The sequence below is a fragment of the Channa argus genome, chromosome 11 (genome assembly GCF_033026475.1).
Source record: "Channa argus isolate prfri chromosome 11, Channa argus male v1.0, whole genome shotgun sequence".
Lineage (NCBI taxonomy): Eukaryota > Metazoa > Chordata > Actinopteri > Anabantiformes > Channidae > Channa > Channa argus.
The window spans coordinates 15,640,184-15,660,890 of NC_090207.1; the positions used below are offsets into that span (position 1 = coordinate 15,640,184).

Genomic DNA, 20,707 nt, shown 5'->3' on the forward strand with positions numbered 1-20,707 from the left:
TTATTGGAATACATCAACACATCTTCATTAAAAAAAATCCTGTATAATAAAACTTTTTTTCTACTAACAGGAATTCACTCATGCACAGAGGACTTCTGTCTGAATGGAGGATCTTGCCTCAAGAGGAGCAGCATCTATACTTGTAGCTGTGCTCCTGGGTACAGTGGTGATCGCTGTGAAACAGGTATATGTGTATCAACAATTCCTCTGTACTGTGTATCTAACTGCATTAACTTTCACTCAAGATGCAAAAAATGTACCGTAAAAACAGTTTTAATGTTGTAGAAACTGAAAGATTTATGTTGGCTATATCCTGGTATTAATTACATCTCTTTCTTATGTAGATATTGATGAGTGCCAATCAAATCCCTGCCGCAATGGAGGTACATGTGTCGATGAGCTGGCTTCCTTCACGTGTGTGTGCCTCCCAAGCTACGCTGGGCTTTATTGTGAACAAGGTAAGTTTGTGGTTAATTCTATGCTCACTTTAGTGAAAAATGTTTATTTTACCATCATCAGGTAAGCGACTCTAAACTACCATCTAAACTAGGCTCATTTGATATGATGTGCAACAATCAATAATTATTCAGTTCATGTGTTTTATTTGGTATTGTTTTTTTTTAAGAAAATATATTCACTCAGCTCAGGAAAATGGCAGACAAAGAAGACTATGAGTCACTGACCACATACAAACAGTTTAACCAGATTTGTATTAGGTTTTTCCCAGGCATCAGTAGAGTCATTAACACAATCTTTCTCCCATTACCACAATCACTTTTTACAGTTGCCGGTAGGTCTGCAATGGCTCACACAGCCTTGGTTACTTTAAGCACTCACTAAGCTAAACTTTAGTTTCCTCAAGGTTCAGATGTACAGACAGTTAACACATTTTCATTCCAAGCTATCTTAAAAATCTGGTTCTTAGAGCAGGGTCAGATGTGGTGTACACGCCAATGAAGCTATTCTAAATTTCAAGCCGAGATAGTTGGATTTAAAGTTAAACTGATGTTTCTGATGTATGTTACCTTTCTGGAATAAATGTAATGTACAGCTATAATCCAGTCCTGTGGGTCTTCCTAGTAGTACAAAAGGGTGAAGAAACTAATTCACAAGATTGTTCATTTTTAGTGGTTAAAGACAGTAATTAGAGATTACTAAAGGGTTGAAGAGTGGTTTTGAGGGTTCTGTTAATGATGTCATGAATTATAAGGTTGCGAGATAAATAGATAAAGTGTTGGAAGTACCAGCTAAAGATGCCCTTTAAAAAATAATGCATTTTATGTTTGCAGATCTGTTAAAGATTTTTTTCATCTCCTCTTGCTTTTTTTTTCTTCAGATACGGAAACATGTGACTATGGTTGGCATAAGTTTCAGGGCCATTGCTACAAGTACTTCCCCCATAGAAAAAACTGGGATACAGCAGAGCGAGAATGCCGCATACAGGGGGCTCATCTCAGCAGCATCCTCTCTCATGAGGAGCAACAGTTTGTCAACCGTAAGTTAAAGATTGCATTTGAAGATAACTGATTTTAGGTACAGGAACGTGCTCAAGGCCAACTTTACGAATCTTACACGACATGATCTTTTTAATTTCTCATTCAAAGCCACATCAAACACATTAAGGGATGACTTCACTAATTTTGAACATGTTTCTTTTGGTTCTAGTTTGGGTAGTACAGGTGACAGATGACATCACCTGGAGGAGTTTTTGAGCCAGAAGCAGAATGTTTGAATATAGGGAAGTAAGAGAGAAGTTTAAAAGCAATAATGTACATTTATACCCTAAACTAAAGCCATAGAAAGTAAGTTAAAAACTGGTGAAGTCACCCTTGAATCCAGTTGTCTATTACAGTTGGAATTCAGGAAACAGATGCAGGCATCAAACATACTATCACAATCTGTCTCTTCCTTCTACACTTTCCCTAACTGTATAGTCCTAAAAAGGATATAAGGGCAACACAGAAACGTAATCTGCTAATCTGTTTTACTGTACCCTGTATTTCAGGTCTTGGACAGGACTACCAGTGGATTGGCTTGAATGATAAGATGTTTGACAGCGACTTCCGCTGGACTGACGGCAGTCCTGTGGTAAGATAACTTTCTCTTTCACTTATTTTTGTCTCAACAGACATGCTAGAGAGACAGTGTAAATGTTTTGAAGTGATTCTAGTTAAGGCTGCAGTCATCTAGAGGGAGTCATTGTCTTCAGAGAATTTGGTAACTTTCTCAGGGGGGTATGCTCTTCCTCATATCACCCTATTGGGTGCAGTGATATGAAGCAACTAAACTAACTCCTATGATAATTAATCTGATCGGATAACATGCTATTTAATTCGGGCACCGCTGGGTGATTTTTATCAGTATATGCCCAACATAAGAAAACCAGTAACTGTAACAATTCAAGAAAATCACAATACAATGCAATTGAGTAAACCAGGGAGAAAAATGCTCACTCTTGATAAATGCAATGTTGTGTATGAAACATCCTGTTAGTATGTTTGCTTTGGTGGTTGTAGCTACTGAAAATACCCCTCACAAGACAGGAAAATGGCTAATTACTGTGTGCAACCATGTTGGACAGATACTTCAAAGATGATCCTCCAGGATGAGAGATAGGGGAAGCATAGACACAGCCCGGGGGATTAAAGATAAGCACAGGTTGCCTACTGAGACCTTTGCTCAGCTGAGAGATTGAGGGGAGATGAGGGTTTGAGTGACGCTGTGTAGAGGGGAGCTTGGCAGGCATAGACAGGTACAGTATGGTCCCCCTTCAACCCCCACATGCAACATGGGGCCCAAGCAGCAGGCAGCCACCTGGGGGAAGGGCCACCAGGCAGAGGACACACAGATGGACAGCACCTGTGCTAAACTGCAGAAAGAGAAAACAACAGATAGAAGCAGCCCAGGGGTCCTGGGTGGGTGGTCACTTCCAGTGGATTTAACTATATAATAAACAAAGCTACTTTTAAACAATTGGAAATTGTTTACATTCAGAAATCGCTGTAGGAAAATTATTTATATTAACATCAGGCCATTTAAACACCCATACTGAAGTGTCTTTGGATGTGTGTGTGTGTATGTGCAGATCATCATTTTGAATTGATTTGTTTATTTTGAGAAGGATGCAGGCCTGCAGTGCAGTTGATGGGTCACCCATTTTTTTAAGCTGCAGTGAGCAGAGCAGGAAGTCATTGTGTGTGTGTTTGTTAACCATAATGACAGACTAGCAGAGCCTCAGGGCATGAATGGAGGAGTTGGGGGCCACCACTTTGAAGAAACTGTTTGAAGCTAGAATGTGCTGAAAGACTGCAGATAGCTTCAGTTCCAGGTTAAATGCCCTGCAGTACTACAGCTGTATGTGAAGCATACTGTAATGTGTGTGTGTGTGTGTGTGTGTGTGTGTGTTTGTGTGTGTGTGATGAAATGACAAAAGTTTATGGTTGTTCATCAACACATAGATCTTTAGCTCTAAGCACAGAATGCATGGAATTTTAATACCAATATACCCAAATATGCAAATTCATATATTAATGAAGGACTATATTGTGCGTCAAAAATGTTTTAAAACATTATACCAACAATTATTTTAGAAAATGTAAGATTAAAATATAAGAGTGATGTGGCTGTAGTTTATAAGCCCACTGTATAAATGTGTTGATTTCTTTGGCTCGTGTTATATCCAGGGGCCATAAGGGTCCCTCAGAGCTAAACTAGTATGAGGTCAAAAAGTTGCCTTGGTTTACGTGGACTGCTAGAAAGTTACACTTGCTCCCTCTTGTGGGCATAAAGTTACAGTGATGGGACACTCTATCCAAAACAGCACAGGGTCTCTAATTTTTAATTGTATCTGTGTAAGGAGATAGGTGGTCATAACACTATGTGCTGATTCAGCAATTTTCAATTTGTTTAGCTGGCAGGCCACATTTACCTATTGTACAGTATATACAATGTACTATTGCTGTCCCTGAAATAGGTTATGAAGCGTTGAACTGACTAAAAGTAAAGCATCTAAATCTATTTAAGGGTAATATGTGGCAAATTATCTAAGGTTTCATAAAATAGTTTTACATTTATTGCAAGGTCTCTGAAATGACACAAATCCATCAGAATGTATTGATCTTTATTCTCTACTCATATTTCAGCAATATGAAAACTGGAGGCCCAACCAGCCCGATAGCTTCTTCTCTTCTGGGGAGGATTGTGTAGTGATGATATGGCATGAGGATGGCCAGTGGAATGATGTTCCTTGCAACTACCACCTCACCTTCACCTGCAAGAAGGGCACAGGTAAAAAGACACAAACTATATCTTTCTTTACTGAATGCCTGCATTCAAAGGAGAAAATAGAAATCTAATGGAGTCTTCTCTTAATGTAAATATAATGTAATATCACTTCTGTTTCTTAGTGGCCTGTAGCCAGCCTCCTCTGGTTGAAAATGCACGTACCTTTGGTAAGAACCGTGAAAGATATGAGATAAACTCACTAGTGAGGTACCAGTGCCAGAAAGGCTTCATTCAGAAGCATGTCCCAACTATCCGTTGTCGTGGGGATGGACGATGGGATGTCCCTAAAATCACCTGCATATATCGTAAGTATAGCAATTATTGCTCATAGATGAGTATTGTTTTTTTTTTTTTACTGTAACGTGTAGGCTTTTGATAAGCACTAATGGTTGTCATTACCACTGTTATCACTATTATTGTGTTAGAGCTAATACACCAAATTTCTCTCACAGCATCCAACTATCAGAGGACATTTATGAGAAGACATCAACACAATAGTCTCTACAGCATTAACAATTTCAAAAGTTGGTCGGATGACACGCTCCGCTTCCACCATCAGCGCTACCGAGGAAGGAGAGACAGGACTGACCATCAGTGGAAGACGCAGTGATTGTCATGTAACATGGCAGAGATTCCCCAGAACTACAACACATGTGCAGATACTTGTGTGGAAAGAGGATAAATATTCTCAAGAAAAGCAGAAGAGAAAACTCATCAAAGAACCCAAGAGGATACCCCGCAGTTTTCTTGCATTTTAGATGACGATGGAATCTTATGAATTGCCATTAAAAAACATGTTGATACATGTCTTTTCTTATAAAGGAACACTGTTTTATTGCAATGGCATAGTGGACATAATACTTTCAGCTGGCTACTGGAAATGCAAAGAGTACTCACATAATTTTTTTAAACTGCCGACATTTTTTTTTGCCATGGACCTAGCTTAATGTAATGTAATACATTTATGAATGTTGTTTAACACCTTTGTAAACCAGCTGTGCTATTGGAAGTCACAAAGTGTTCCTTATTCATAGAAAAGAAGCGATTATGATATATAGCGCTTATTATGTTGTGCTGTTTGATTTTCTATGTTTATTTTTTTGTGAAGAGAATCAAGTTTAGCTTTTAAGAACACAAATGGAGGGATTGTTGGCAATAATAAATCTTATAAAGGACTCAATATTAGAATAGCAAATCATATTCTCATAATGGTTTCATTGTTTTACTAGTAATAGTTATTCAGATTCCAGATTAATAATAATTAATAATCAATTTTACTAGATTGGTCAGATAACTGCTGGATATCTTCTTTGTGGTGGCAGGTTTTTAAAATAAACAATTACCACCATCTCTTAGCTCCACCTTCACTGGACATTATTATTGTCTTGTCAAAATTTATGTTTATTGATAGATTTTTATAGAGAGTAATTTTAAGAACGTACTATTTTTTGTACTATAGTTTTCACTTTAACTTGAGATATTGTTCTCTAAGTAGTTATCGACAAAGCCATTATCCACTGATGGAAACCGATGTCCATGATCTATTTTAAAATGAAAGAAGGGACATGTGGCTGAATTTCTGCTCACGTGTGTTGACGGCATAACTCAAAATTAGTTGCTACAGCATGTTTACAGTAATAATAATGCTGTTGATAATACATTCATGACAATGTGTTCCTTTTAAACAAAAAACAAAACAAACAAAAAAACAAAACAAAAAAAAAACCACACATGAGACCAAAGAGTCTCAACTGTTGTTGTGCTGTAGCTTGTTTTTTCTTTGTAATAATTATCTTCTGGACATTTAACTTTTCTGTTTGAAATCAGCAAATGGGAGAATGTATTTTGTGAATCACTTAAGACTTGAACGTCACAGCTGTAGGCAGAGATGCATATAATTTATTTTCAAGCTGCTCCTGATCTTTTTCCTTGTTTTATACTGACACATGATATGATGCTTTCACCTGGCCCAGCAGTGCTCTTCGTATACATTTGATGTTTCGTGGGAGTCCAGCCACAATCACAGACTGTCTGTATGGGATGTAATTGAGGATAAAAACTTATCAATACAGTGGACTTGTATGTCTTGCTACATTTTAAATGCCAGTGGACCAAAGAGGGCCCATTTACCTGCAATAATGTTGTTCTTTGACATTAACTAAATATTTGTACATGTGGACGGTCATGTGGGTTTCCAGCATTTTTTTAATAGCGAAACGTTTTGCCTGTGAATTGCAGTGTGTTTGTGTGTGTGTATGTGTGTGTGTTTCAATCATAATGTGCACATAATAATCATTGTATATTTATAACAGTTTTATTACAATGTGAATGTTTGGGAAATTTGTGATCAAACAGTTTTTTCCTGCTTCAAATCACCAAAGAAATAAACCAAATATATGATCATTGTCAAATTTGGAATATGCTGGGAATACTGGTATTTGAGTGTTTTGTCCCTTAATTTGAAAAGGCAGATGATGAGGGGGAATTGACGGAAATGTTGGGTCCTGTTACACTTTTGCATGGCATCAGCAATGCACTGGTTTCACCAGCAGGTAGTGCTATCAGTCTAAATTATTACAGTTTTTCTTTGTTCAGTACTATAAGAGAGAGATTTGCATTCTGCCCTTAACCCACTACTTATATCATGGAAACACTAAACATATTGTAAAGAATAGCAGAGTTCTTCATTCATTGTCTTGGATGTGTGTCAATTCTTCTGAAAAACCAGACATGCTTTAATAATCTGTTCATAGACAGATGTTACCTTCACAGTAGTTCAAATTATAGTAAGCATGCACTATGGAGTAAGAACTGGACAAGGGGACAGTGACGGTTGTGCAGAAATGACTGATGCTGCAGATCATTACAACTGCATACCAGTTTTCCTTTAGCATTGTTGACGGTGGCTTTTCTTAAATGTCAAACCAGTTGTAACCAAGCAAAAAGGAAGTACATGTACTCCTTAGTGTAAAAACAGATGCTTTTTGAGTACATTACTCATCACCATTATTCCCAGGCCACCTCCAAATAAGGCTTTGAAGTTCACATTGACACTGAGTTAGCACAAAACAACATTACCAGGATAATAAAATCAAGGTGGTCAATGCCATGTATGTGAAAGTTTAGGACACTGTGGTTTTCACTGTTGCTCACTCTGTCATTAGACTCGATTAAAGGCTTCTTTTGGATGCCCCAGCAAGCATAAAAACCTGAAACACTCCCTAAGGCAATGCATATGTGTCGTGGGGTGAGCTCTTAACTCAGTACTCTCTGGGATTTAGCAAGCTTCCTTTGGTTTATTTTGGAAAAGAAATGCAACTTGGCACTTCCTGAATTTTTGGGCTTGACAGACACCTCAAAGTCTTCCTGGTCTGATGCAGAGTATTATCACTCAATGGCTCTACTATTTTTCTATCACATGTAACTTAATCTATATACCTGTCGAGTGACAAATGCTTGGGATGTAGCCTCATCACATATTTGATTAGTTGAGACCACAGGAGCAAACCAAATAAAATGTTTTGAATTACTCGTTCGATATAATGAATATCTAACATAGCAGTTTCCCACAGCAGTCTGCTAACACCATAACAAACCAAAAGACAAATGCATGCTTGTGTTACTGCTAGACACATACTTGTTTTGTGCATTTAGCTCATGTCAAATAATACGGTTAACTCCTCAGACTTCTATCCACTTTTCTACCCACCATTCTATGCACAGACCGCTAGTCTATTGCAATAACTTCAGATCTAACTGAATATCATCATTGCAATTTTCCTTTCAATACAACTGTGTGCAAAATTCTACAAAATCTCTTTTTCTTCTGTTGCTGTCTACTGCAATCCAAAGAAAAAATAACTCCCATCATTGAGTTTAACTATACAACACATTTACATTTGTCTAGCATTTCAGTGCTGTATCAGCCTTAATCTGACCCCATTCCCATGCATTCCCACAAGTCTCTCAAAGAATGTGGTATTGTTCATTTTGTTTAACTCAGTGGTGGGCTGGAAGCCTGGCACCGAATAAAAAAAATGCCAAAGGCAAAATATATGTGAGGAGAGTCTCTTAGGTCCTCTCATTGACATGGGTTCATGCCAGATACATGCTACGTAATTTGGCTCAAACAGTCTTGTCTAAATCTCTACCTAAACCCCTGTATCCCCACTAAATACATACTGATTTGGTTCTATTGGAGATACAAAGTTACAGATTTACAAACAAAGATTTTAAAAGATTGTATTCTTTATTTCAAACTGCTTTGTTGAAAAAGGTACATGTTGATAAGATATAAAAATACCTTCACCATTGTTCATGCAAAAGTGTGTACAAATGCACAAGTGTGACAGACATGTTTTGCAGTAAGTGTTGGTTTCATAAAAATATACTAACATATAACCACATGTAATCTGCAGTAAGTACTATATGTCAGTGCCCAGGATTAAAAAAAGTTACAACAAATACAAATAAAATGTAACATAAAAGCCAGATGCAAAATATGTCTTTTTTGTAATTGACATCTAAAATATTTACTTTTGTGATATTTGTGTTTCACCCTTAGATGTGTTTCTAAAACTGTCTTACTGCAGTCCTAAGAAACTATTAGAGACTATATAGTTCTACTTATACCTGTATACCTGAACCTGTATTTAGGTGTATTATTATTTAGCTCCGCATATCGTTTTTCTAAAGTTAGTCAATCTGGTTTATTATTTGGCAAAAGGTTGACAAACGTGTAAGATCTGTGGCCATTCTGCATTTCAAGGGAAATCTTACTCTTCTTATGTGCCACATATGAATCCTTGGAACAACACTCTAAAACTACACACACACAAAATCCAACAGGGTGTAAGATATATTATATTCCCTTTTTTTTCTACTTATAGAGACAAACGCCATTACCAAGTAAATGAAAATATTAAACATAGAAAGAAAGTCTTTTAAATTGTATTTAGGAGATCAAATGATAACCCTTAACACAGGCACAGATTGTACATTTGATCCAAACCCATCAAATTTCTTAAGTGTAAATGGTGAAAAACAAGCTGAAATGAATAATTGTAATTGATATCAGCTCAACATAGGTGGCCAGGTTACATTAGTCTCTATAATGAAATGAATGTCTTTTGTTGATTTGATACTTTATAAATTAAATGATTTAATTCTTTAGATCTTAACATAAAATAAAAACAAGCTGCAAATGAGCACAAATGCTTTTCTCTTAAACTTTTTGCATTTATTCAATCTGTTGAGGAAAAACCAAACTTAGATCATGTTTTAAAGTTTTTGTCTCCGTAACATCATTCTTACATTAATGCTGTTTCCATTAATTCAAAAGTCTATGTGAAATAATTCATTCTTTTTATAGAAAACCAAATTTTTATGGCTACATTTCATGTGGCTGTAACGCAAAATATTTGTATTTTAGGGGTTAAAAAGAGGTTATAGCTTTAGATAGATATTGAATCCATGCTAATTAAAAAAAGTCTTATTTACTTTATTGTAGATTTTATTTATTGTGGATGTTGCGGCTCTTTGTCACGGCCCTTATTGTCTTTTATCCCCAGATGGCCCAGCTTTGAAGCAATAGACACCATAAGACTTTTGATATTTGTCTGGAAATCCAACCAAACGCACAGCAGGGTCTGTGGGGCTGCAGTTCTTGCGGGGCCTGGAGATGGGGTAGCGGACACTACCATCAGCCAACCAGCCGGCATCACAGCGATCATAGCCATTAAGTTTCCAGGCGGCGTATATGTGGCCCACCTTGGCGATCTCTGCATCATCATCTATACATGCCTGCACAGCCTCATCAAAGTTCAGCCTGTTGGGTTGCTCCAACCAATAGAAGTCTCCTGAGCAGAGAAAAATTTAACAGGTGATCAGTAGTTGAATCCAATGGCCTTAATCTTGTGTGTGTGTGTGCTGGTCATGCTGGTTTTTAAAGTCAGTGTGTCTTCTCGTGGAAGCCCACTAAAAGAATAATCCACAACATGAATGACAAATCAAACATGGGTAATCAAAGCGATGGATAAAAAAATTAAATAAATGAATCACCCATGAGCTCAGAAGTGTAGCAGAAAACATCATAGCGGCTCATCTGCTTATCTCGACGACCATAGCTTCTGAGGCCAGGCTGGTTGTTGGAGCCACCACAAGGCTGTCTGGGTTTGGTGATAGGATACTGCACTGTGCCATCATTCAGCCAACCAGCATTGCACCAATCTAGGCCATCCTGCCAGGCCTCAAACAGCTGCTCAAAGGATGCGACCTCAGCATCCTGGTCAAAACAGGCCTGCACAGCCGCATCGAAGTTCAAGTTGTAGCGACCCAGATGGGGGGAGTATGGAAACACGACACCTGGGTGAGACGGAATTGATTAAATGAAAATGATAAGAAGAGAAAAAGGAACATGAGAAAATTTTTAAAAATCTTATTCTGTTTTTAATGCCAAGCCACGTTTATACAGCACTCAGCACATGTTAAACAATAGTTAGCATAATTGGCCTCTGTACTTCCATCTTCCAAACCCAAAATCTTTGTTTTTTTTAATATGGATTTACTGCAATTTATATATGAGACAAACTAAGAATGTATGTGTGATTTGTGAATCTTCATGTGAGTCAAGTCTTTCTATTCCATCAGCTTTCAGGAGGCCAGGCTTTGCTAACTCATTAATTTGTTCTTCTCTGTACTTCTGCATGAAAGAAAATATAATATAATATAATATAATATAATATAATATAATATAATATAATATAATATAATATAATATAATATAATATAATATAATATAATATAATATAATATAATATAATATAATATAATATAAAATAAAATAGCAATTCTATTTTGCAAATAGAATTCTTTCACTGTTATTTGCATGTCAGCAATAATTTGCTGTATGTATACATTTGTAAATGTTTTTTGCTTTCATGAAACTGTAGTTCCTTTTTGTGTGCCACAAAAAAAGGTGCTGAGTGGGTTTTCTCTTTACTGTTGTTGAAAAGTAGTAGTTTGTGTTTTTCTTTTTCCACAAGAAAATGATATGTGGAAGTTTTAAATAGAAACTGAAGTATTGTCAGGTAGCATGGATGATTCTGAACCATGCAATTTAACAGGGGAAAGACACCCCTAATATAACTAGTGACTGCTGAATATGCACAATTGTTCAACTGGAACTTTAGCTTATACTTAAAAATGATGATTCACACAGATTATGGACTTATGAGGTCTGACCCTGAGCTGATTTTATAAATAGATATAGAAAACCATTTACCAGTGAAACTTCGTATCTTCAAGATGACCTCTTGCACAGTGTCTTCCATTCCATTCATAATTTCACAGCGGTATTGCCCAACATCTTCCTTGGTAACATCAGTTAATAATATGGAGGCATCTCCTTCCATTGTCAAAAAGACCCGATTCTCAAACCTTCCATAGGCCTTTGTGTGTAACCCCATTGAAAGCAGGACATCTTCATTCAATGCTTCATCATCTGCCACTTTGATCCATTTGATTCGGTTACCAAAGACCTGGCTTTCTTTGGAAAAATAATGGCATGGCAGGGTAACGTTGTTACCAAGTTCACCAAAAATCTCAACTGCAAAACAGGACAACATGACATAACCATAGGGTTTGTGGATCACCTGTCCTATACAAAACTGTATTTGGTTTTGTGGTTGAATGCAAACGTCTGTAGCAAAAACCTCTTGAGCAAACACCAAATTAGGAGAAATACCTTTTACATAAAACAACCTTTAGCCTGACTGATGAAGATTAAAAAATGCCAGCAGGCTTCAGTAATTTCCAGGTAAAAACTATGTTTACTTTAAAAGAAAAAAAAGCATTTTATTGAAACAGAGCCCTTAAGCCTCATTTTTCCTTTATGGGCTTCAAAAGAAACAAAAACACATTGCAGAGTGTAGACAAAAAACAAATAGAGGCTAAAACTTTTTGCACTGTTTACCCTGAGCTCTTGTTTACTGAGAGCAAAACTAGAAATCAAAGCTTTCACATATGAACTGTGTGACATGTGTGAAAGGGACTAAGGTTTAGATGCAACCTCAGAGCCAACTTTAGGCTGGAGTTAAACTTGAGTCTCTCATGTAAAAGAAAGTCTCACTAAAACCACACCGTCCTTTTCTTTTCTTAGTTTCTGTTGGTAAATGTACAGTAGCACATCATTTATTAGATACCACAAGGTATTTCTGACTGCAGTTGTAGTGACATGGCGTCTGAACAAGCACAGTAATTAGTTGCTCTCTAGCGTCAGCTTAAACAGAACACATTTAGTTTTGTTGTTCTCATGCTTGTTAAATATTATTATGAATATATCTTTTATTAAAGTACCTTATTGGTCAGCCTATACAATACTACTGGTACAGTACATTATACTGTAGTAGGGACCATGACTTCTGTGTGTTTATAGTAATAAGCATTCTCTCACACAAAACTATCAAAGTGTGGAGGTACTGCGAATGGTTTATTGAAAATTGCACTCTGCATCGGTGAGTCTTCAGTCCCTGGAGTCAGTCAGTCTTCTTCCTGCTCTTTTGAATCCTTCTGGCATTCATGAACCTTTGGTTGTTCAGTAGTAACCCTAAAATTAAGTGCATATCTTTCATTCAGTGTATCTGATTTCATTAAGTATGTCCGACACTTAGTCAACAATTGGAAAAGTAAGCAGATAATATAATAATTATTGATGTAATCAATCGAGCTGAAATCAATATAGTTTGTTTTATTACTTATTTTCTGTGTTTAATCTTTTTGGTTTCCTTACTGTTTAAACTAGACAATCCTTTTACCCTTTTAATCAAATGTCAGTTTTTTTGACTCTTTAAAATGGTTTCCATAATCCTATGTCTTAAACTTCATCCAATGAGTCTCTGTTGCCAGTTCTAATATTTACTAAAATACTATAAGGTGCTCTGTTTTTGATTTATTCACTTCCCGTTTATTCAAGATGTATGATCTGTATTAAAACCAATCTGTCTATGTTTTCTGACTGAGGATGCCAGCATTTGTGATGAGGTGCACCACTTTGAGTACACACCAGAGCCATGACTGTGTCACTCACTCTTTGACAGGGACAAAAGTTTGCATGTGGGCACTACAAGAAATAATAGGACCCACTGGCTTTAAGCCTTCTACTCTGACCAGCCCATAATCTGTCCCCAACACACGCACACCCACACACACTCCTCATCATCTGAATCTGAAAAAAAAAAACCCACAAACTATCCCAGTCCACAGAGTAAAAGTGTGTCTGGACTTTGTTCAGTATTGCTTAGATCAGTATTGAGATACATATGGATTTAATTACCAGAAGCACTGCTGTCAGACCTAATATACCATTCATTCAAACTCATGCCACTTTATTTTTCATTTTTCATTTCTTTAACAGCCCAGAGACTATCCTCAAACGGTTACACCCTAAGTAACCTGACTCACCCCTCGAATCAGTAAAATGTTTATATTATATTTTACAAGCTTACACCCCTTTTGCCGCTGTTGATTACTAATGCCGTCGAAAGCAGTGCAGAGGAGTTTGGACAAGATTCCTTTTTTTTCCATTCTGTCAGGGAGAAATGACTCGGAGCTTTGCTGGGCTTCATAAATTCTCTGCATGGGTACTAGTTGCATTAATTGAAACCTGAGGGCTCTAGAATGACTCAACTGCTCATTAAAGCACTGGCGAAGGCGAAGGCAACGGTGACGCCATCACCAATTCAACAGATGTTATGCTCTCCAAGATTTATCCCTAAGTTTTTCCAAATATCACAATCTTGGTAATGAAAATAGTGATCGTTGTACTTTCTTGCGCGAACATTGTTTTGTGATACAAAGCATAACAACATACTATGTCCCTTAGACATTTCAAAGGTTATGTACCAGCACTTGAAGGCAATATTCCCTGAGACAGTAGTAGCATACTGAGAGACAGGCAGATCCTGCAGTTACCATCAGGCACATGTCCAACATGAGGATGTGGCCCCGACCTTTTGGGGCACACAACACAGAGGAAAGAAGAGCCTGTCGTATGCACCATTAGGAAGTAAAATAACCCATTTTTTGTTATATGTCCAACACCTACCTACTTATGTAAGAGTCTGATTTCAAAGTTCAAATCATATCACCACATTTAATAATGAATAATCTAAAAAAAAATCAAAAATTATTTCGGATTATGTCTGAAATATCTGCATGCAGTGTAGCTGTGAATGAAAATACAGCAAAGAAGTAACACATGTGTTTGATAGTAAAAAAGCTCTGCAGCTGCAGCCAAGACCTACTACCATTTTATGACAAAGCCCCATTCTCTCTCACTCTGTAAAAGGTTGTAGTAGCAGGAGATTGGAACCATCTGCTTCTTTGCAGCACTGGACAGTAAATTAAGAACAAATCCACTTAGTGACCTATATATTCTGCTACTATAAGAATGTAATCATGCTGTTAAAACCTTGAGCATCATTTGTATTTTAATTTATTGCAGAGACAAATTGTTTAATAAGCTCAAATCTTTCCCCTGTGAAAAGAAGGATATCTGCAGAGAGCAGCTGAAGCATGTTGATATTAATGTGTGCACAATGTGCCACACCCTTTGACAGCGCGGCTGACATGCTTTACAACATCCCACAGCTTTGCTCTCGTCTGCTGCTGGCCAACGTGTGTAAATGTGCACAGCCGAGACAAACACAGCCATCCAAGTTCCAATAAACCCTTTCCTGTTGTCTCTCATGCAGAACAACCACAAAGTGTCTGTGTTGCTCACATGGCTGCACATACAGTACAGTATGCAGCCTCCCTCTTGCATGTATAGATTAGCCTGTCAGCAGAATCATGTTTCATTTCACTCATGTTGATTAACACATGTGCAGTACCACCATACAAGGTTCCATCAATATCTCTCATATCCTAAACACATTTTCTACTCAGCCCCCCACCCTCAGCCCATTTTCAGACATTTACCCACCCAGCTCTAGCAATGGAGGCAAGCCTCAGTAACTGACAACCACAGTAAGCACTAGACTTAACAGGCTATTACCTCACAGGAAAAGACAGAGTCTTTTGGCTGCTGCAACATGGGGTCTATACGTTTAGCTGTGGGTCATTAATCTTAACTTCACTCCTGTCAGGCTGCCTGTTACCATGGTAGGTTTCAAAAAGCTACCAGTGCCAGAGCGTATCAGTAGGTATAAGGACTGACAACGCTCATGAACAGACAGAGAATATGATACTTACATGACAAATACAAGTTACACTACTTGGAACAATGATCAACCAACAATCTATAATGCAGACAGGTCATATATATAAATATGTGCACTAGCAGTTTTAACGTTTGTATTTATACATCTAAAAAAAAAAAAAAACACAAACTTTTACTCCCAGAGTGAAACCGTTTTCCCTGTAGACAGGCCATTTCCTCCCATCTGGAAGAAGACAACCGAGACATGCTTAATTTGACATTTACTGAGTCATCTTGCAAGGCTGCTGAAAGCACATTAAATAAACTTAATACATGTAACATGAGAGTTTCTAGACAACCTTTTTTGTCTTTCACCACTGTAGAAGATTTATTATAGTATTTCCAAGCTCACAGTTTCCGCAGCCATCCCAGTGTAGGCTGGTGTATTTTTAAATTATAGCATCCTAGTGATAGAGTGCAGGTACTGTCTGATAAGACTTTAAAGACAGAAAACAGAACACAGTTTTACTGTGGGGAATCTCTGACTATTTTAGCACTCTAGTAAGACTTTGCCTTCAAAAGAATGAAGCACTACTAGCCTAGTTTAATCCACAAAGGCACTTATGACCCATTTAAAAGTACAGTCACTGTTATCAGTTGTGTGGTCCTAATTCAGTATTGTGGCCAAAGACCTTCTGTGATTTATGCACCAGCCGGCCGATGCTCTGGTGGTCTGTATGCAGAAAGTCAATGAGTTGCTGGTGAGTCACACTGTGTCAGTGTGTGTTACCCCAGAGACGACTCCGTTACCTACTGCTACTGTACAATGACCCTGTTGTTACACAAGCCTGTGCTGTGGTACCACTTTTCACAGGTCCCTTAAACAGCTCATTCTCCTCCTCTTCCTCTTCTTCTCTGGGCACAAGCATTGTTATACACACATGCACATGCATTCGAAAAGGTACTAATAGACATATACAGTCATTCACAATTTTACATCTTAAAACATTTTTACATAATTTTTTTCTTACCTGTTGGTAGTAAGGGCAAGCTTGTCACCTGACTGTAAGCAATGCCAGCCAGGGTCAAGGAGATAAGTGTCATGTGCAGCAGACTCATCATTTTATACTCTTCAATAAAGTTGCACAAGAGGAAAACTATCAAACTGAAAAAGGAAAAAAATATGCCCTCGGTTATGTAAGCTGTAATTATTAATGAGTGCTGACTGTTAACTTAAACAAGGTTTCTTCTCGTTTAATTTGTATTCATCTAGCTGTCTCTCTTTCTGTCAGCCTTAATACAGCAGCCATCCGTGGTGCTACTGGAAAGTTTGGGCTCCTCAGAGGTCCAGACAAGTGCCTTTTATCATGGTGCTGGATGGTTAAGATCCCTCCCCCTCCTCTCAGTCCATCACCATGCACAGCTCTACACTGGCCCCCCTTTGACACATTATTAATGAAAGACTCCCTCCTCTCTACTGGGAGAATAAAGCAGGCAGCAACAATTAACTTACAGATAATCATTTATCATATCACATAGAAGTGGATCTATAAGGATTCATGTGAGGAATGTAATAAAATAAAATAAACACAACTTAGAAAATAAATTGTGAGTGATTGATCAGATATACACATACATTTGCACATACATATATATACACATACATACACACATACATACAGGTAGTGAAACATAACCATTAGCATCACATCTATTGTGCCATTACTTGCATCTTTTGTATGTAACTTTTCCTCATCCACACAGGCCATTTAACAAAGCACACACTTGTCCTATCCTCATTTTTTTCATGTATTACTTTTTTCATTACTTTTCCTTTTCTTTCTCTTCCTCTTTCTTTTCTTCTCATTTGGAAATGTTTAAAGTTTTATTACATACATCAGTTTCTAAGATGGTACAGTAAGTCATTCGTACACACCCTCCCCAGCATCTCACAATTCCACAGTAAATTTTGTGAGCACCTTTCCCTGTGTTTTATGATGCAGGCAACAGACAGATTTAGGCTAGTAGACCTGGAATTGCCGACAGCCATCACATAAGGCCTAGGTGGTTTCTCTAAAAAAAATTTTAGCCATCCAGATTACCTTTGAAAGTAGGCAAGGCTATTTGTTATTAGAGGTATTGGAGCTGGGACAAGCCAAACTGTTCTTTTACTGCATCTTGTCTGTGAAGTCCTCCAGGTCATTATCATAAAGGTGTTGTTCTGTGGCAACTGGACTTGTTTGAATATGTTTCACCTCTCATCTGAAAGTCTTCATCAGTTCTGACTAACTGGCTCAGAGAGACAGGCCTAGAAACTGTATGGAGGTGTTAGGTCTAAAGGTTGTTGGCCCACCAATACACTTTCATCTGTGTTGTTGAAGTCACATGAGTTCATAGAGTGAATGACTATAAAACCACCTCAGGTGTGATAAAAGCACTACATTGTAAGTGTCTTAAGAGAGGACTGTTTGACATAAATCGATTCCTTAATGCCTCATTCAGAACTCTGGTGTTCCCTGTACAGAAGGTGGACATTGCTGTCTTGAAAGGAGTGACATTTGACTTTCAGAAGCTGATGGACTCGCCCTGAGGAGCTGGTTCTCCTGTCTTGTGCCATGTGCGAGTGAAGCGGCTGTTTGGTTTCTCCAGTGTTGGTTTCTCTCTGCATTCCTCCTCGCATTGGAATGCATGTACTACTGTACAGTAGCTTACAGTATGTCTGGATGTTTTTTCTTTGTGGAGGACCAGTTTCTGCCTCAGTGACTTATTGGCTTTGAAGTACAGGGATGGGGTGTTTATTAAAGATAGTCTGGGGTTTCTCAGATACTCCAGTTGCAGGTTTTGAGTGCTTCCTTGATGTTTTTTTTCCCTTCTCCTTTCCTTCCACCCTTGTAGGCATGCTCTCAGCCCGTTGGTGTAGGCTTCTGATCACTCCCAGTTTGTTCTCCAGAGGGTGGCGTGAGTCAAAGAGTAAACAATGATCAGAGTGTTTGGCTTTCCTTCACTGTACAATTTTGATGATTCTGTTCTTTTAAGTGTCCTGCACAATTCAAGATGGTGAGGCAGTTCCCTGTGACATTCTCATAAGTGAAGTTGATATTTTTGATGATTTTCACCCAGGTGCCCACTTGCCTGAACAAGTATTGGAAGTGGTTGTGTAGGTTGGGCACAATCTGGGGCACAGGTGAAGCCTTAGCACAGCCATGTTTCTGCCTGTAAAAACCCTGCATTTAAAACAGGTTGTAGTCAGACAGAGGTCAAGTATCTGGTCTGGACTGAGGTTGGTTCTGTCAGACAATGTGATGCTTTGTAGTAGATCTTTTTCTGCATCTTGCTGTTTCTTTCATCTGCCTTGCAGAAACGACATCAGAGCTCATGGATTCTGTTTAGATATTCTAAAGTACCAGCATGCTCTGGGTACATCCCTTCTATCTCAGCAGAGGAGCTCCCTCTGGAGATCTAAAGAACTGCCAAAAGCTCAGTTCACAGGGTGATATTGTAAACATAAATGGCCCCAATGTGAGGGCACAGAATCATGATGCTGATTAGGAGTTCATTCTTAAATGCACTATGCACCATGACAACACCTGTAAGATACTTAAAAGAAAATAATCAAAAATTTTAATAGGTTAATGGCAGCATTGCTTTCCTCCCAGCAACCAGCCATTTGTGAGAAGACAATAGTCTGACACACATGTGTTTCAAAGAACTGAGTTGGGGTTACAATGATCCCATTCAGTCTTGCTTCACAAAGACATTTACAGAAGTATAAAATGCATTTTATACTCCAGTTGTTGAGTTGACACAGTATTTGCTAGAGGTGTAAAATAAGTCCAGTCAAGAAAAGTGTTACTTGACTCCACAAAAATTATCAATCGATCAAGTGACATCTACGCTACATTATGAACATGTTAATATTAGGGGATTAAAAATAAAATAGAATCACATTTTACGGCAATCAACATTATTATGTTTGAAAGAAACATTTTGGCAGTTCACACTAGACAAACTGCATGGCTTAATGGCCAGCTTTGGACTTTGGCTTTATAAAAACTCCTGTGTTCATTGCTAATGAAACATGAAATGTTTCACAAGACTAATATTACAAGTTGCAGAAAGGGAAACAAGGGAAGGGATGAGGAGAATAGATAGATAGATCACAAAATATTTTTATTAACTTAATATCTATATCTTTTGTTTTATTGTCAGAACTTGTAAAAAGTTGTTCTGACTTGAAATGTATTACTAAATATAATGAGTTAAATCAACGCATCAAATTAAGTTGCTGTAAAAACTAATTTGGCATGTTAGTTTTCTTGTAATCTGAAGATAGAAACTTTCTGCATTTTTCATATATGATCAATTAGTTCAAGGCTGGTTATTTTCACAATTAAAAAAACAACAATATGAACATTTACAAAGGTTGGTATTGAATTAGACTCTAACCCTGTTCAAATAAGCTGTCAGTCTCTGGGAGCAGCTTAACAGGATACTTTTATACTGACTCAGGTATAATGTGTCTTTTTAGATGTTGTGGTAGAGAGATTATTCATGCATACCTTGTTCAAAAAAAGGAGAGAAAAGACATGGGTCCAGACAACAGAGACTGATGGTCGGCATTTGGTAGATTTGATATTGCAGTGAACTCTCTTGTTTTAACATGAAAGCACAAAGTAAAGTCTAAACAGATGTGACTCACTTTACCACAGTGAAGGATAATTATACGCACTCTCTGTACAGTAGCTGGATGATGCTGCCACTGCCAAAGGACTCACTGAGGATAGTCTGTCTTTCCCTAACCTTTCTTCTCCTCAATCTCTTCTCACTGCCAATTCATAACATGGTCACACTCTGTGTTGCTGATGAGTCTCAGGTCTTAGAGTGGATTTAGAGAGATCCACTGCTACCATCTTGTTTCTGACATCTTGTTGTTGCAACTTTCCTGTCTATAGTGCACAGCCTTAAAGTGCTGTAGTTTGCACGAGAGGTGGAAAGAAAAGTATTTCCTGTCAATCAGGTATTATTTAGATTGTCCAGTTTAGTTACATTTTACTGTGTCTCTGTTGAGGAAAACATGCATTTTTACCAAAAACTTTTCAGTTTTAGAAAAGAAAATACTAAAATTATAACTATCAATATTTAAGGATCAATACACACATTACTAGTACTTAATTTTAGAGAACTACTACGAATGATTCATAAATAAATATTATAGATTAAAAAACT

The 20,707-nt window shown here is 37.6% G+C and overlaps 2 protein-coding genes across 2 annotated transcripts in view; one reads left to right on the forward strand and one right to left on the reverse strand.

Annotated features, from left to right (window-relative positions):
- Positions 1–9,052, forward strand: part of LOC137136198 (uncharacterized) — a 42,142-nt gene extending 33,090 nt beyond the window's left edge. The window contains exons 9-15 of the mRNA XM_067521339.1: positions 71–184; positions 345–458; positions 1,337–1,495; positions 2,006–2,088; positions 4,143–4,287; positions 4,407–4,589; positions 4,737–9,052. Coding sequence (XP_067377440.1) covers positions 71–184; positions 345–458; positions 1,337–1,495; positions 2,006–2,088; positions 4,143–4,287; positions 4,407–4,589; positions 4,737–4,894 — 956 coding nt within the window. The 3' untranslated portion in view covers positions 4,895–9,052. The remainder of the gene's footprint in view (positions 1–70; positions 185–344; positions 459–1,336; positions 1,496–2,005; positions 2,089–4,142; positions 4,288–4,406; positions 4,590–4,736) is intronic.
- Positions 8,513–16,829, reverse strand: LOC137135890 (hyaluronan and proteoglycan link protein 1-like). The gene is made up of 4 exons (XM_067520629.1): positions 16,513–16,829; positions 11,567–11,890; positions 10,345–10,647; positions 8,513–10,142 (listed from the first exon to the last, which is right to left on the reverse strand). The coding sequence occupies exons 1-4, from the start codon at positions 16,601–16,603 to the stop codon at positions 9,835–9,837; spliced, it is 1,026 nt and encodes a 341-aa protein (XP_067376730.1). The 5' UTR covers positions 16,604–16,829; the 3' UTR covers positions 8,513–9,834.
- Positions 16,830–20,707: the final 3,878 nt, after the last annotated feature.